This window comes from Microtus pennsylvanicus, chromosome 14 (assembly GCF_037038515.1).
Source record: "Microtus pennsylvanicus isolate mMicPen1 chromosome 14, mMicPen1.hap1, whole genome shotgun sequence".
Classification (NCBI taxonomy): domain Eukaryota; kingdom Metazoa; phylum Chordata; class Mammalia; order Rodentia; family Cricetidae; genus Microtus; species Microtus pennsylvanicus.
Window position 1 is genome coordinate 17,840,402 of NC_134592.1, and position 17,279 is coordinate 17,857,680.

The 17,279-nt window shown below is 48.2% G+C and overlaps 1 protein-coding gene across 2 annotated transcripts; it reads right to left on the reverse strand.

Annotated features, from left to right (window-relative positions):
* Window positions 1-1,987: 1,987 nt before the first annotated feature.
* Window positions 1,988-16,447, reverse strand: Psmc1 (proteasome 26S subunit, ATPase 1). 2 transcript variants are annotated; one of them, XM_075947523.1, is made up of 10 exons: window positions 16,370-16,447; window positions 12,243-12,296; window positions 11,427-11,523; window positions 10,002-10,126; window positions 9,251-9,565; window positions 8,332-8,428; window positions 5,784-5,973; window positions 4,897-5,048; window positions 3,913-4,067; window positions 1,988-2,331 (listed from the first exon to the last, which is right to left on the reverse strand). In XM_075947523.1, the coding sequence occupies exons 1-10, from the start codon at window positions 16,370-16,372 to the stop codon at window positions 2,197-2,199; spliced, it is 1,323 nt and encodes a 440-aa protein (XP_075803638.1). In that variant the 5' UTR covers window positions 16,373-16,447; the 3' UTR covers window positions 1,988-2,196. The 2 variants fall into 2 exon arrangements, with proteins under 2 accessions (XP_075803638.1, XP_075803639.1); XM_075947524.1 differs by lacking the exon at window positions 16,370-16,447 and adding an exon at window positions 16,056-16,074.
* Window positions 16,448-17,279: the final 832 nt, after the last annotated feature.

Consider the following 17,279-nt stretch of genomic DNA (forward strand, 5'->3'; position numbering starts at 1 on the left):
CTGCTTTCCCTGGGCTGGTAACCATCCAGCACAGTAGATGGTTAAGTGTTTCCTGTCTTGCTCTAGTGACCAGCAACATTTACAAGGGCCTTTGGGTCTGCCTGGCACTGCTCAGAATTTGCCTTCCATCAGAGTGCAGGTGCCCATGTGCTCAGCGGGCAGGGTACCACCACCCTGTGCAGGAAGCTGGAGCAGTCTGAACTATGAGACTATGACCACAGCTGCTTCTAGTTCACCTTTTTTAAACTGCGCGGAGAGCTCTGTAGCACAGCCTTCCACACCCTCGCCAGGTGGCATCTTCAGCGCTAAATTTTGCTGCTGTGTAGTGTCTCATGGACACCCCATCTCTACACAAATAAACATATCCACTCAGGGCTACCCATGTGCAGGTATCCTTTGGTAGACAGAACTCCTCTTCACCCCCATGATAGCCACACCCTAAACCTGGAACCCATGGTTTAGGTTTTGGAACCTATGGAGGGTTCATCAAGGATGGTGTCAAATGCTTATAATCCAAGCGAAGGCAGGAGGATCATTGACAATTTAATGCCAACCCGGCCAACACAAGTTCAGGTCCAGCCTGGGCTCCAAGTTCTTAACAAAAATAAACAGAAGAATTTCAAATAGCTGGGCAGTGTAAGGTGCACACCTTTAATCCTAGCACTCAAGAGGCAGAGGCAGGTGGTTCTCTGAGTTCAAGGCCAGTCTGGTCTGGCTACACAAAGAAACCCTGTTTTGAAAACAAAATTAAGAATACCAAACAAAGTGGGTTATCTGAGCAGGCCCAGTATGGTCTGAAAGTGAAAGTCCAAGGGGGCTAGCCGCAGGAAGATGGAGAGGCCTGGGGTACAGGACTAAGAGGCCTCTACAAGCTGCAAAAGGTCCTCGAGTGACAGCACGTGCTGGCCTCTGCCAGCGGCTACAAGGAGCTGAATTCTTGGACCTCAAAGAAACTGGTTCACCGCTTGAGCTTCCAGAAAGGAGTGCAGTGGATACCAAGGTTATAGCTTTCTGAGTGGTCTTTTGACTGTAAACTGAGATAATTTGTGTAGTTTTTTAAGGCATGGTGGCTTCAGAAAAGGAATATGTCTTCTCTGCACAGGCCACCTGCCACCTGATGGCTTTGAGGAACCGTCTATTAAGAAAGAATACGACGTGCTGAGGTTTCTGAACCTGGAACCAAGGCAGGCACCAATGGGCTAAGATTATTCACTGATTATTTCTTTTAGGGCTCCTCAGCCTCATGGGAACATGTATTGCCCACTGTGGAGCCCTGCAGTCCACAGAGCAAAGCGGTCTCTGAGAACACAGCCACATTAACATAGCCTTTACTAGTCCTGGCACTGGCTTTGGAGACATGAAGTAGGGGGCAGGGCTGTGGTTGCCAATAAGCTTCCCTTAGTGCAGGATCCCCCCTCTGCTGCAGGGAGCTACAGGTGTGCAGCCAGACAGCTGTGAAGCGTTGCTGATGCTGACGACTTCTGTCAACCTGACAGATGCTAGAATCATTCGGAAGACACAACTTCAACCAAAAAAATGCCTCCCCTCCATCAGACTGGACTACAAGCAAATCTGTTGGACATTTTCTTCCTTCCTTTCTTTTTTTGATTTTTGGAGACAGGGTTTCTCTGCTTAGCTTTGGAACCTGTCCTGGAACTCACTCTGTAGACCAGGCTGGCCTCAAACTCACAGAGATCCGCCTGCCCCTGCTCCCCAAGTTCTCGGAGGACATTTGTGCCACCACCACCTGGCATGGGCATTTTCTTCATAAACAATTTATGTGGGAGGGCTCAGCCCACAATGAGCAGTACCATCCCTAGGCAGGTGGTCCTGGGTCTAGAAGCAAGCAGACTGAGCCAGGGAGCAGCCTCCTCCAGGGCTTGTTTCAGGTCCTGTCTCCAGTTCCTGATTTGGACTGTAAGCTTGAGATGAAATAAACTCCTGCCCCCACCCCAGGTTGTTTTGGTCATGGTCTTCGGCACAGCAGTAGAAAGCAAACCAGACAACCCTTTATTGGGAGCAGAGAGCACAACACGATGACCGCACACGGAGACACCTGGTGGGCACCCTGCACAGCATCCTTCAAGACAGGCTGTCTACTAGCAAACTCACTGGGAAATGGATTCCTTGGGCAGCTTCCCATCCTCCTGGGGAGTACGGGGAACTCACTAACTTCCCTGAAGGAACTGTGGGTCACTAGAGATACAGCCCCTCAGGGGTGCCTTCTTGTTTTTTATAAAGAACGTTCTCTTTAGATTTTTTGAAGTCTTCATTTGTAACTTTCATTCTGCGTTCCCGCAGGGCCATCAGGCCAGCTTCTGTACAGATTGCCTGAAAGAAAGAAGAGTATGAGCCAGGCATGGTGGGGCATGCAAGGTTAATCCCAGGTCAGTCTGATCTACAGTTCCAGGATAGCCAGGGCTACACAAAGAAACCCTGTCTCAAAAAACCAAACTAAACCAAGCCAAAAAAGAACAGTATGTTCAGCCTGAAACGCTTATTTTTATCTTTTGGAATTCAGAGACATATTTTGAAATAAAAGTATAAGACAGACTAAACACAAGTTGCTCATTTGGGAACAGGTTATTTTTTTAAATGTCTCATGCATCATAATTTCTGAAAGAATCCAAGATGTATAAACTGGGAAGATTTTAAGGGAGTCTACTGGCCCAGGGACCTGGGGTTCTGAGCTGTGGCTCAGGTTCTGACAGCTGTTGTGGTTTGGTAAATTCTCGTAGCTTCACTTTCATTAAAGGACTTCTAGGAGGTGGAGGAGGTGACACGCCAAAGGCAGGGAGTAGCGTGTATGTCTATTACAGTTGAAACACATTCCCATTAGCTATGCTGGCCAACAGTAATCATCCTAATGTGTTTTCTTGCCAAAAAGTCAAACAAGAGCCCTTGGAACGCATGCATTAAGACAATCCCGGGCACCGGGGAGATGGCTCGGGGCCCACGACTGTCTCTAACTCCAGCTCCCTGTACTTGGATGCCCCTTTGTAGCTCCTGCAGGTACCTATGTTCCTAAGCACATTCCTCCCCGACATAACTAAAAATTTAAAACAACCCCCCCCCATTCCTAAACAAACAAACTAGCAAAGTGAGAATTCCACAATCCTGGCACTGAAAGCTGTTGTGGAAATGGCCATCAGAGTGTATGAGGATGGGAAAGGTCAGCCATGTAAATTCAGGTGGTGGGCATGTAGGCATACACATGCTGGTGTCACAACTTTTCTGAATGCTTGAAAAATTTTAAGAAAAGTTCATGTAGTACAATTAAAAAGTATTTTTTAATGAAAAAAAAACCCCACTAAACTAAGCTATTTACCCTACTTCTGCAGGACCGATGCGAATGCCCTCGGTGTAGGCACTGGCCCAGAAAAGCACCTGTGTGCCTCTTCTACCTGACCAAGGCACCCACAGAGGAGCCCACTCTGCCCCACATTCATTGCTCACAGGCCTTGACAGAACGACTGGGCAGCAGGAAAACCGCTATTAACTCATTTACAACAAAATCAACAGGTAAAATCAAGTAGTCCATCAATACAAGGTGGGAGTAAGAACACAATGTGAGGGACCCTCTGCAGCTCTGGGGTGACCTTTCCCAGCATGCACTTCCCTGACAGGACTAAAGGAGAAGTCTCACTTAAAAGATCAGGTCACTCAGGCCTGGAACAGTGGGTGGTAAGCTTAATGTTAGTGACTGATCCTTGTGGGTTCACAGGGGCAGCAGGGTCATTTACTTCATGGAGGAATGTATTAAATGGCTTCTAATAAAAAGCACATCTTCCATTCGGATGCAGTATTAAATCCACAAATGGCTGTGATAGTAAAAGCTAGGCATCCACCCCTAGAGTTTGCAGTCTTTCCTAACAGGCCAATTCCCAGAAGCAAGCCCACCCAGGTACTCACCTTAATGTCGGCCCCAGACAGGTCATCCTTTGCCATGATCAAGTCATCCAAGGTTACGTCATCAGCCAGGGTCATCCTGCTTGTGTGAATCTGAAAGATCCGCTTCTTGGTCTTCTCGTCAGGCAGGGGGAACTCGATCTTCCTGTCAATGCGGCCTGCAGGTACAGAGCTTTCAGCCGCTTCCATCCAGACCCAGACTTGGCTCCCATCAGGCCTCAGCCCACCCCACAGGCGTCAGGCGATGATGTGGGAGTGATACCCCAACATTTACTCCTATGCTTCCTGAACAACTGCATCTGAATTCACCCCACTTGAACCCCCTGATTTGATACCTTCAGGAATAAACACAGGGACATCTCGAATGGCATTAGTGCCCCACCTTAGAAACATTACAAAAGCTAACAGCACACCTGGCTTCCAGAGCCCCCTGAATGTAGATAAGCCACTCCTAGTACTCTTTTCTTTAGGGATGAAAGCAAGTGCTTGGGGCGAGAAATTCTGAGTTTGGGAAGGAAAACGCGAACAGTGCAAACCTAGACTGCGAAGGGCCAAGCTGCAGAGCGTCCCCCTCCTAGCCAGGATCTCCAGGAGACAGACTGGAACTCGTGTGTGTCCATGTGGAGAGGACAACTTCGGGCACCTATCACTTGTTTTCTGAGATTAGGGGCTCTCACTTGGAGCTTGCCAAAAGTAGCTTGCTAGGCAAGGAGGCTGGCCAGTGAGCCCACTATCTGTCTCCACCTCCCCAGCGTGGGGGTCACAGTTGTAAACCATCCACCTTTATATGTGGTTCTGCAGACCAAATCAGGCCCTCCTGCTGATTGGCAGGCATTTTTCTGATTAGGCCATCTCTCCAATCAAGGAGAAGTGTTTTTTGTAAATTATGGTGTACCATGGTATAACACCCCTTACCCCCAAAGCACATTTCAATCACAAACCCATTAATTTTCCACAAGGGAGAAAAAAAAAACAGCAAAATTTGACCTGGTCTGATAAGTGCTGGATCCAAAGTTTCTATTCGGTTTGTGGCCATGATGACTTTTACATCTCCCCTCGAATCAAATCCATCCAGCTGGTTCAGCAGCTCCAACATTGTTCGCTGAATTTCTCTCTCACCTCCAGAATTTGAATCATATCTTTGGAAAAAAGAGAATTGAAGACCCAGCCATTCTGTTACAAGAACAGGTACAGCGAACATACAGCATGGAACTCAATGTTCTTTTCTCGGCCCGAAGGCCACTTCCTATCACTCTGGCAAAACAGCATCAGCTCCCATGCTTTGGTCAGGACTTGCCTCTAAAGTTTACATCTAACAATGGCCACTGCAATGGATGAGTGGTTAATGCCTTCTAAAAGGGCTGGCGGGAGCCAGCACAGGCCCCTTTCTCCGCTGTTCTGTTGAATGTTGAAAGACTGAGGACAAGCATGATCCCGGACAGCAGCTGTGAGCAGACACTGATGCTAGATCCTGGTTTTAGACTTAGACGTCACGGCGTTTGCCTTTTTAACTCCCTCCCGCCCCCGTGGTGTTTTGATTGCAGCAGCACAGACGAAGACACTTTTCAACTATTACATATCACATATCTGCACAGCAACTCTGTGCCTCAACTGCCACCATTTTTCCTGTCTCCCTGTTGGCCCAACCTACTAATGGAGGGCAGAGACTACCATCATTACAGCAAGTCCCTGGAGTCTGGATGGCACTGGCTCCATCCAAGTGCTACGACACAATGGTTTCCAGACGCTGCCTGGGTGGGTGTTTAGGCCCATGGAGGTCAGAGAGCAAAGTATACAGAGGCCATGCACAGCAAGGACTCGCTACACAGGAAGGCCTAGCACTGTTCATCTCAACAGTTCAAGGGCGAGTTTACCTTTTGGTCCCAATGGCATCAATTTCATCAATAAACACAATGGACGGTGCATGTTCTTCAGCAACTCGGAACAGCTCCCGGACGAGCTTGGGCCCGTCGCCTAGGTACTTCTGAATAAGCTCTGAGCCAACCACTCTCAAGAAAGTGGCCGAGGTTTGGTTAGCTACGGCTTTGGCCAGTAACGTTTTACCTATTTTAGAAAAAAGAGTAGAGCAAAGGAGAAAGCCATGTAAGTGCTGCTAAGAACCCTCACCCTAATGGACAGACACACACCCCAGCAGCTGTCTGGTGCTCTGCTCTCCCAATCTAACTCCATACTGTGACTACTTTGAACGCTCCTGAAAGTCATGATAATGTCAGCAAATACCTTTTACTTGGTTATTTTTTTTCACATTTAAACTGTGTGTGTTGTGTGTGTGGACCACATGTGGAGGGAGGACAGCTTTGCAGAGGCCATCCCTTCTTCCACCTTCACATGGGTTCTGATGACCACACTCTGGCTGCCAGGCTTGTGCAGCAGGAACCTTTATCACCGAGCGTTTCTGTGCCCTACTCGATTATCTGTACACCACTAAAGCAGTGGCTCGCCATGGGTTACACACTGGCTGTCCTGCATAGCAGATGTTTACATTACAATTCTTAACAGTAGCAAAATTAAAGATATGACGTAGGAACAAAATAGTTTTACGGTTGGGGGTCATCACAACATGAGAAACTGCATTAAGGGTTGCAGCACTAGGAAAGCTGAGAGCCACGGCCCTAAACAACCACGATAATTACCTACAGAAGGAACAGCTCTGCACAGTAATACAAGAGTCTGTTTGTTTCTGAAAGGGAGCTTTTGCCCGGGTCCCTTCTAAGTTGTATATAAATTTAACACAACCAGACATGGTGGTAAAGGCCTAGAATCTGGCATTTGGGAGGTAGAGGCAGGAGGATTAGAAGTTGAATGTCATCCTGAGCCATACAGTGACTTCAAAGCCAGCTTGGCCTTTATGAGGCCCTATGTCAAAATTAATAAACAAATAAACAAACAAACAAAAAAAAATTTGACCCATCCAACCCAGTATTAAAGACCAAATAAACTCTGATGAAACCATCAGTGATAAAATACTCTGGGAATCCTAGGCCTGACCCTGGGACACAAAGCAGCTTCCAGCACAGGCCACAGGAAGGCAGTACTGGGGGAGCTTGTGAGTGGCCAAAATACTAGAAGACCAGTCAGTGGAGCCCACAGATGTGAGGTCTGTGGTATGTCTTTCCCAAGGAGGGGGGAGGAGGACAGGTCCTCGATGGATTTCAAATAGTGCTTCCAGTGTTTCTAGTCCCTGCTATTTTTCTTTCAGGACACGGACACACACACACACACACACACACACACACACACACACACACACACACACACACACAGTTCTCAACCTTGGTTGACCGTGTACACTGAATCCACTTTGGGAGCTCTAAGCAACGTGGATGCTGGTCCCAGCTCCCAAGACCAGTCACCAGAGTGCTCAGTTCAAGGCTTGTAGAGCTGTTAAGACCATGGCCTTTTGAAAGTGAGTGAGGAGGGCTGGCTGTTGGCTCAGATGCTGAGGCAGAATTGGTACCCTTAAGCTCCTGGACAATGACTGAGGGCCAGGCTTTGTGACATGTGGTGATGATGCTCTCCTTGGTCACGGGGAGAACGGCAGGTGAGAAGTCCTAGGAGACCAAACAGGACAGTACAGACAGGGTAGGGCCTTTCGAGAGGATGAGATCTTAGTGTCCAGAAGCAGCCAAGGAAACCTGCCAGGTTACAGGGAATCACCAACATCCTCCACCCCCCTCCGGCCTGCCCACTCATGACCGCAGTGTCCACATCTCACCATTACATGCTGGTGGGTCAGGGTTCAGCACTGCAGCTGCAGCCCTGCACCAGCTCAGTGCTCTGTGGCCCTGAGCTCAACATCAGCCTCTCTGTAGCTACTTTGCCATGAGATGAAGCAGAGTGGTGTCTTGTAGCTTCAGGCTTCTGGGGAAGGGACTTCTCAGTCCCTTGGTAGTTGTTAACAAGGGTCAGTTAGAATTCAACGCCAGTTCTCTCAACAAATGACCACTCTTGCTCTAATGTGCAGAGTAAGCAACTGCTAAGTATTGGTCTCCACAGCTTAGGACAACTGACTGCAATGAATTAAATGTGTATGCACGCTTATCATCATCCAACAAATACTTACTTAGTACTGCTGCATCAGTATACAAAGACCTGATCCAAACACCCTGGAATAACTGAGCGCCATCTCCACTGCAGGTCTGATGTTTGGCCATGTTCCAATGTGTGCATGCCTTTGAGGCAGGGACGAGCACGGTCTATCAAGGCTGAGAACTTGTTTATGTTGTGTGTAAGGGGTGGTACTGGTTTGCTGGCCAGAACCTGTGGTATTCTGCATGCTAAGCAGAATGTTCCACCTCTCCCCCCTACCAGCTGCAGAGTTAAACTAAGGAACTGTGGTGTCGTCTATCTTGCCAGTGCTGCTGGAGATAAGTGATGTGCCTAGTGTCTAGCATGGCATACCTGTTCCTGGCGGACCATAGAGAATGACCCCCTTAGGGGGCTTTATTCCCATCTCCTCATAATACTCAGGATGGGTAAGAGGAAGCTCCACAGATTCCTAAAGAGAAGAAACATTTGGTAAAAATCAAAGTCTAACTGAAGTTATTAGCACGATTTGACATGAAAATATCTTGCTTTCCACGAAAATAAGTAGGGCTCCACTCTTCTGAAAGGAACGCACCTGACTGCCACTTGGGCTAGGCATGCTGAGAAGGACATGCATCTCATTGAAGGTTTTATTGCCTCCCTTTCTGAGCCATGCTGCTTCCGTTTTTCTTTCCCAGAAGTTAGCCTTAAGCATTATTTAAGTCATTCCGGAGCAAAGTTAAGACTGAAGAAAGTCAAAACTCACCCTTTTCGATTAAACTACAGCTAGAACCTGGAAAGACATCCTGACGGCTGTTCCCACCTAGGGTATTACCTTATGTGCTCAGCTCAGCTATTTGAGAGGTCAGCAGTGGACATCTGTGGAGCCCTGACTGACTTCCCTAGGGAAAGCAAGCAGAGAGCTGGCCCACAGTCACGGGATAACCACCTCTCCCCAGGTTCCAAGACCACACAGGCACAGGATTATGTCCTAGGTGCCAGTACCTGTGCGAGCCTGTGTAAGTACACACACCTCTATACAACAGCACACGTCAGCACACCTAGGAACATCACGCCCTCACACAAAACAACACTAAATATGCAAAGTGTTAAAATGCTGCGGGACTATCAGTTTACTGTGAGGTCAGTTCCTAACCGTAAAGAACTCATAGATTCACAGCTGGAATGAGTCTATCAAGAAAAACAAATATGCAAAACAACTCCAAAGCATCCTAGACACGACAGCTATAAGAAACCAAGAAGTCTGGAAACCCAGAGCTGGTCCCTGCCATACCTTAATTTCCTGGATTTGGTTGTCCAGGCCCCCAATATCTGCATAGGTCTCCTGGGGGGCCTTTTCCACCTTCATCACTGTGACCAGGGGATCGGTGTCATCCATTAGCACCCCTATCACGGCATGCACCTTGTGGTTGAGCAGGACTGAACAGCCTGGCTCCAGCAGATCCTTGTCCACAAATGACAGGATGCTGACGTAGTGTTCTGAGCCCACAGATGTGGACACAATGGCGTGATTATCATCAATGATCTCTTCCAAGGTTCCTACAGACATGGGAGTACCCCTGAGATCATCCACTTTCGATCTTTCCTCCTACACAGTAAACCAGGAAGAAAAAGCACATTAGCTCTCAGGGCAGACGATCCGTTTGTCTGCTAGTCACAAAGCAGCAGAGCTTGCTTCTTCATGGATTCGTTCCTGTTCTGTGGATGTACATCTGTGCGCGCGCACATGGCCCCAGAGGGCTCTGGGTGGTTCTCTAGCCTCTGCTGCCTAGCTTGCTGTAGGGTGCCAGAACTACAGATGCCGCTTCTCTTGGACTTTTGCCTCTTCACAAGGGTAACCTGGTTTCCAGGGTGCACAGTCAGTGCTCTTACCTGCTGTGCCACCTCCCTGGCCCAGAGCCACTGATGTTTTTAAAAGCTAGCCAGTAAGAGGCCTGCCAGTTCAACTACGTGAATCCCACCTGCTGCCCTCTAAATCGCACTCACGTGGTAAAGAAGACAGTCGTGGAAACTTCTTCACTCACCTCTTGCTTTTCTTCCAACGGTTTCATCTGCTCCTGATTTCTGATGAACTCTTCCTCCATGAGAAGATAGTCTTTTATTCTCTCTAACTTCAGCAGCTTCAGGCGGCACTGAGTGTGAGGCGTTACTGGAATTAAAACATAGGGCTTAATTTAAGGAACCTAAAAATTTACAGCCAAGGTTTACTTTATGCTCATCAGAAAGCCAGTAAGAACCTGAAGTGCAGGGCTGGCAGCATGGCTCCGTGGTTAGAGTGCTTCCTGCTAAGCCTGACTCTGTCCCTTAGACTCACAATGGAAGGACAGAACTGAGTCCTGTCGGCTGTGGTGTGACCTCCACACGCTCACAACTGTGTCTGAGTGTGCATGCATGCACACACACATACACATACTCTGTGATAAAGGAGCTGAAAAGATGGCTAGCAGTTAGGAGCATTTGCTGCTTTTCCAGAGGACCTGGGCTCAGTTCTGAGTGTCCATACGGCCGCTCACACAGTGCTCGGCACACACACAGTGCACGGCACACACACAGTGCACATATACACAGGCACGTAAAATACTCATACACACAAATCTTAAAAAAAGAAAAAAAACTCAAACTAATAAAGAGTAAACTTAAGTTCAGACATGATCCAAATTTCGATATTGTAACACTTCATTTTACAGAATGAAAATGTTTCTGGGACTGGTTTTGTAATTTAAACTGTTTTTAAATTGTGGGGTACAGTTAATCCCAGTCCCCAGGAAGCTAAGGCAAGGGGATGGTGAACCTAAGGACAGCCTGGACAGCACAACTGGGACCGTGTCTCACAACAGACAGGGCCATTAAAATAAAGGCTGTGGGTAAAGGCACTTGCTGTGAGGCGCAATGACCTCAGTTCCACCCCCAGAAAAGTGACAGGAGAGAACCAACTCCCATAAGTTGTCCTCTGACCTTTACACACACACTGCAGCATGTGCGTGTGCCCCCTGTAAAATAATGAAAATTAACAAAGCAACAAATGATTTACATTTTTAATACTGCAGTGGGGCTGGCTATTTAAAGACATTGAATGGAATTTCTCTCTCTCTCTCTCTTTCTTTTTTTTTTGAAAAAGGGTCTCTATGTAGCCCTGGCTGGTCTGGACCTCAGTGACTTATCCGCTTGTCTCTGCCTCCTGAGTGCTGGGATTAAAGGCATGCACCACAGTGCACTATGAATGGGATCTCTTAGCATGAGACAAACTCATATAATATTGCGTTTTAAGAAAAAATATAACTTGTACATCAACGTAGTGGAAGGCTCCACATGAGCTAAGTAGAATGGGGTTAAATAGCCTACACTAATGCTTCAGTCTCCCAAGACTTCCTGCCTCCCCTTTACATTCCGTGCTACATGCAGAGTAGTTTCCTGGGAGTTGGGAAGAGAGCAGGGGACAAGGTCCTTACCCAGTGGCAGTTTGCTGGCAGCATCTGGTCCCTTTGTTTTCTTCTTCTTTTTCCCCACTCTAGTTGGGACAGGAGGTTCATATTTCTTTTTCTTGTCCTTGAGTTTTTAGAAGAATAGGAAAGAGAAGTCACATGGAAATCATAAAATGCACATTTATTTCTGTATCATTACAATCTATCTGTAGGGGTAAAAATGTTCCCATCTTTTAGGATATTTAAAATAATTGTCCTTTTTATTAATACTTTTAAAAAAATAAATTATATTATTTTCCCCTTCTCTTTCATCCCTCCAATCCCTGTCACCCCCATACCTTACACTGATGGCCTCTTTGATTACTGTGACATGTATGAACACAACCCGCTGACTCTGTAAAATCACTGTCTTTTAAAAAGCAGATCACACATTCCTGCACTCCAAGGTTTAGCTGCACTGAGCAAATGTGATCTCTTTAGAAAGATGGCAGAGACTCCGAAGTTTTCCAGAAGTAGAGAGAGGTCAGCACTGAGTTACTTGCCTCAAGTCTGAGTACGGTGAGGCTCTTCTCACACTAAGCCTGTTACACACTCAGGTGAGGCCCTTCTCACACTCAGGCAATCTAATGTTTTAAACCTTCCACGATGTTCACACTTTAGAAACCATTACCTCAGGCTAATACGCTTCTCAGAAACAGGAAGCAGCTGCTCCATCTGTATTCTGGGTTACTGAAATAACTACCACATCACTTTGATTTTTAAAGTTTATGGCTCTAGAACTCACTGAGACCTAATGGCAGCTTCCACAGCATGATCAGATCACGTAAGTATCTTCTTTCTTACCTTGTCATCCTTCTTGCCACCCCCAGGACCATGGCCACCACTCTGACTCTGACCCTGTTTAGAAAAAAAGAGAAGAAAGCAGAAATTCAGAATACAGTCACTTCATAAGAACACCCTACTGCTACTATGATTCTAAAACACAGCACTCCCATTGTGACACTTGGAAACCCATGTGCTTGCAGCTCAGGTATGCCCTCAGTGTGGAGAGATTCCGCAAATAACACAACTCTCAGAACCGAACCATTCTATGATGTAGCTGTCACTAAGGAGGCTGACAGTCAGGGACCACTACTCTGAACCAGGACATTCTCTAATATAAACTCCATCTCAGACTTCAGGAATGCTGTCGCACATACTCCGCAGCCACTTATCTCTCCAGAAGACTTTCAACAGCAACTACCATGCTCCAGTCACAACAGCCTGGCTCCTACACAACTTTCTCTTCCCCGCCTGAAAAGCTCTCACCTGAAGGCGTTACTTAACGCATGAAAAGCTCACTGGGATTTCTGATTTGAAAACTGCTTAACACAGGGCAATGATTCAAACTGAGGTACTTTACATGTCAGTGCACATGTGGGTGAGTGTGTGCATGCCAGAGCACACAGGTGGGAGTCAGAGCACAGGTGTGGGAGCCAGAGCACAGGTGTGGGAGCCAGAGCACAGGTGTGGAAGCCAGAGCACACAGGTGGGAGCCAGAGCACACGTGTGGAAGCCAGAGCACACGTGTGGATGCCACAGCACACGTGTGGATGCCACAGCACACGTGTGGAAGCCAGAGCACACGTGTGGATGCCACAGCACACGTGTGGAAGCCAGAGCACACGTGTGGAAGCCAGAGCACACGTGTGGATGCCACAGCACACGTGTGGAAGCCACAGCACACGTGTGGAAGCCAGAGCACACAGGTGGGAGCCAGAGCACACGTGTGGAAGCCAGAGCACACGTGTGGAAGCCAGAGCACACGTGTGGAAGCCAGAGCACACGTGTGGGAGCCAGAGCACACGTGTGGAAGCCAGAGCACACGTGTGGAAGCCAGAGCACACGTGTGGATGCCACAGCACACGTGTGGAAGCCACAGCACACATGTGGAAGCCAGAGCACACAGGTGGAAGCCAGAGCACACGTGTGGAAGCCAGAGCACACAGGTGGAAGCCAGAGCACACATGTGGAAGCCAGAGCACACGTGTGGAAGCCAGAGCACACGTGTGGGAGCCAGAGCACACGTGTGTGAGCCAGAGCACACGTGTGGAAGCCAGAGCACACGTGTGGAAGCCAGAGCACACGTGTGGAAGCCAGAGGACTTGTGGGTCCCAGAGATAAAACTCCAGTTGTCAGGCCTGACGTCAAATGCTATCTCATCAGCCCAATGCTGGTGTTTTAAAGATGAGTAACAGCCGGGCGGTGGTGGCGCACACCTTTAATCGCAGCACTCGGGAGGCAGAGGCAGGCGGATCTCCATGAGTTCGAGGCCAGCCTGGTCTACAAGAGCTAGTTCCAGAACAGGAACCAAAAACTACGGAGAAACCCTGTCTCAAAAAACAAAAAAGATGAGTAACAATGAAGTTACTGACCAGAGAAGCCATTCAGGCCCCAACCAACCCCAGGCAGGCACCACTAACTAATAAACTGGCAGTTTCATTATCAAGACACAGGGTTACTGAGTAGAATTAATGTCAAACATATCCCACCACACTCAAGGTTCTTAAATCTTTGTGTTTTACTCTGACTGTAGTTAAGGGCTGAAAAGAGACTCTGGAAGACAGTTCTGCTGAAATAGGATGTACAAGTCAGAGCCTTTAACATTTCCTTGCTTTCTAGGGAACTTTGCTCATGACTGGGCCACCAGAGCCTGAGAGGTGTCTATTACGGGCCCAACTTTGTGCTAGCTATTTTTCCTTCATGGCCATTAATTCAACACAATCCCAAGATAGGTCCAAGCCTGAAAGCGTTGTCTGTGGAATCTGAATTCTGGCCCCATCATGACAGACTGTGGCTGTGGTTAAGTCAGGTTTCTCCACTGAGCTTTGGTGTCCTTAAGTGGATGACACTAGCCCCTTCCCCTACCGCTGAAGATGAATACAGCAAATATGCCCTCAGTACTTCTAGGAATTAAGTTCCAGCGATAGACTACTGGGTCAGGAGTCTAACTGCCACTGTGGCTTCACGGGTGTTGGTCCAAAGCCAACCTGGTCGCATTCCTCACACTTCTCTCTCTCCACCCCACCCCCATTCTCTTCCTGTTCATGCCAAGAGAGAGCTAGCACCCTTGAAAATAATCAGTTTGTTGGGGAATATTATTCTGAGGTATTTTATGTTGCATTTGTTTAACTCTGTGAAGCTGTGTTACTCTGCCTGTCTAAAACACCTGATGGTCTAATAAAGAGCTGAATGGCCTTTAGCGAGGCAGGAAAGAGGAACAGGAGGGGCTGGCAGGCAGAGAGATAAATATGAGGAGAAATCTGGGTGAGAGAGATCTGGGAAAGAGAGAGAAAACAGGAGGACTTCAGGGGCCAGCCACCCAGTTACACAGCCAGCCACGGAGTAAGAAGAAAAGAAAAGGTATACAGGAATAGAGAAACATAAAAGTCCCGAGGCGAAAGACAGATGGGGTAATTTAAGTTAAGAAAAGCTGGAAAGCAAACTAACTAACTAAAACAAAACAAAAAAATGCAAGCTAAGGCTGGGCAGACATTCGGAACCAAGAATAAGTGCCCGAGTGTGATTTATTTGGGGGCTGGGTGATGGGCCCCCCAAAAGCCCATAAAAGCAAAACCAACCGGCAGCAATTAGCTAATCTGCCAGTCCTCCTCAAAGCCACGAGTTGCTCTGTAATGTCCTTAGCTCAGCATGCCTAGCCTTCGTCTACCTGGCTACACCTAGCAGTCCCAGGCTCACCTCAAACCTTTCCAGTCCGGCTCCAATGGATGACATTTCCCTCACCTCTGGGACATCTTACATGTCTCTCAGTCTCAAAGAAGAGCTACACCTTTAATAAAGCTCAGCTAAATATGCTTGGCAGAGTGCTAAGCATTCTTGGATTATTATCTCATTTGATTTTAAGAAGATTTCTTAAAAGTGTGTGTGTGTGTGTTGGGGGGGGGGGTCCCGGCATACCAGAAGATGGTGTTAGATTTCCTGGAGCTGGGGTTACTGGCAGTTGTGAGCATCCTGGCACGGGTTCTGGGGACAGAACCTGGGTCCTCTGGAAGTGCAGCAAGTGCTCTTAACCCCTTCCCCATATAAAGAGACTAAGGTCCAGAGAGGTTAAAGGACTTGCACACTGTCACAAAGCTTGTTAGATAGAAAGGCAGAAATCACTCTAGGGTGTTTCTTAACTGCTCTAGAAAAGACAGGACCTGTGTTCCACCAATGGCCATTTGACTGCACTTCAGTTTCCTCACTAAAACGGGGCTGTTTTAAAAAATAAGAACTACGGGAAAATGTCCGTCGCACGTTCAGAATTCTTTCCAGGACCTTTGTGTGTTCTGGCCTTTGCAGCTCAGGCTGACCTCAAGGCTGTCTCAAGTTCTCGGCATCTTCTGATCCTTCTGCCCGGCCCCTGCTTCGCTCAGATATTAGCACGAATTACTCCCCCACTCCCTCAATCTAGGCCTCTGCTCAGATTTCACACCCTCGGGGGTCCTTCGCTGACACCCAACAAAAAACAGCCACTTCTCACAACACAGCCCACACCGCTGGCTGGCCCGGCCCTGCCCGATCCTGCTCCCCGACGTGTTTACTGTCTCCCTCCACTAGAATGGAAGCGCCATAGAGGCGGCGACGTCGTCAATCGTGCTCGCCCGTTACCCTCGCCGCCTAGACCGGACTCCGGCTCGACAAAACAAACCGGAGAGCGCCGAGTCGTCGGCGGGTTAATTCGACGCTGGTTCCGGGGTTCAGTCAGTGTCACCCGGCGTCGGCCAGGCTGCCCCGCTGGGCTCCCAGCAGGTCCATCCCCGGGATTCCGCGGGGCGCCGTCCGTTCCGCCCGCGTCCACTGGGGAGCACGCAGCGCTCCGCCCCGCCCCACGTCCCTCCGTCCGTCGAGGGGCCCAAGCGTGGGCCCCGTCGTCTCGTCCTCCCGCCTTCGGTGCCCGCGACCACCGGCCGAATCCCTTAGTCACTCACCATCTTTCCCCAGTCGTCCGAGCCGCCACCGCCGGAAGTGCATCCACCAAAAACGACCCCGTCAGAAGCGGAAGTGACTAAGAAAAACTACGGAAGCCTATAAGGACCAACTCCTTCGCAGGCGCAGTTGCGAGCGAAGGGCTCGTCCCAGTTTGGTACCGGGATTGGTTAAACGCTTGGGGGCTGAACTTAAAAATAGTTTACTTGAGGGAATTCTAAATAGCTACTGTTGGGCTATTGCCAGTAACTTAAGACGATGATCTTGGTTGTCTTTGGGCAATTTTGAAAATTCAAAAAAAATTATGCAAAAATTATAACCGGAAAGAAGTTTTAGCCCCAAGAACAGGAATGGTAAAGTTGATTTGTGCACAGCATTTAAGTTCTTCTTTAGTTTCTGGAATTTGCTAAATCTCCTGAAAATGCTAAAGTTATCTAAACTTGCGAGATCCGCCTCCCCCCCCCCCCCACAAGTGATGATGACACTGGCAAATACTGTGTTAAAAAATATCTTTGAGGGGCTGGAGAGAGGGCTCAGCAGTGGTAAGCTGGGGACTCAGGTGGCAGCCGAGAACCCTCTGTAACTCCAGTGCTGTGGGATCTGTCGCCCCCTTCTGGCCTCATTATGCGCTGCAGACACATGGCGCTTGTAATAAATGCAAACACTCATAAATCTTTAAAGACATTAAAAAATTATTCATCTATCAGTATTGGGAACGTTTATTATCGATGTATCCATGGTGACATCATGAAAATATCAACTACCCTTTCTACAGAAATTTCCATTAACAGGTACCCAAGACCTTGCCTTGTGTAATCGCAGCCAAAAACAAAAGAGTATGTTCTAGAAGGAAAGTCTCTAAGCCACCAAGAGCATGAGCAGAGAACATTTGGAAAACTGAATTCTAGACCT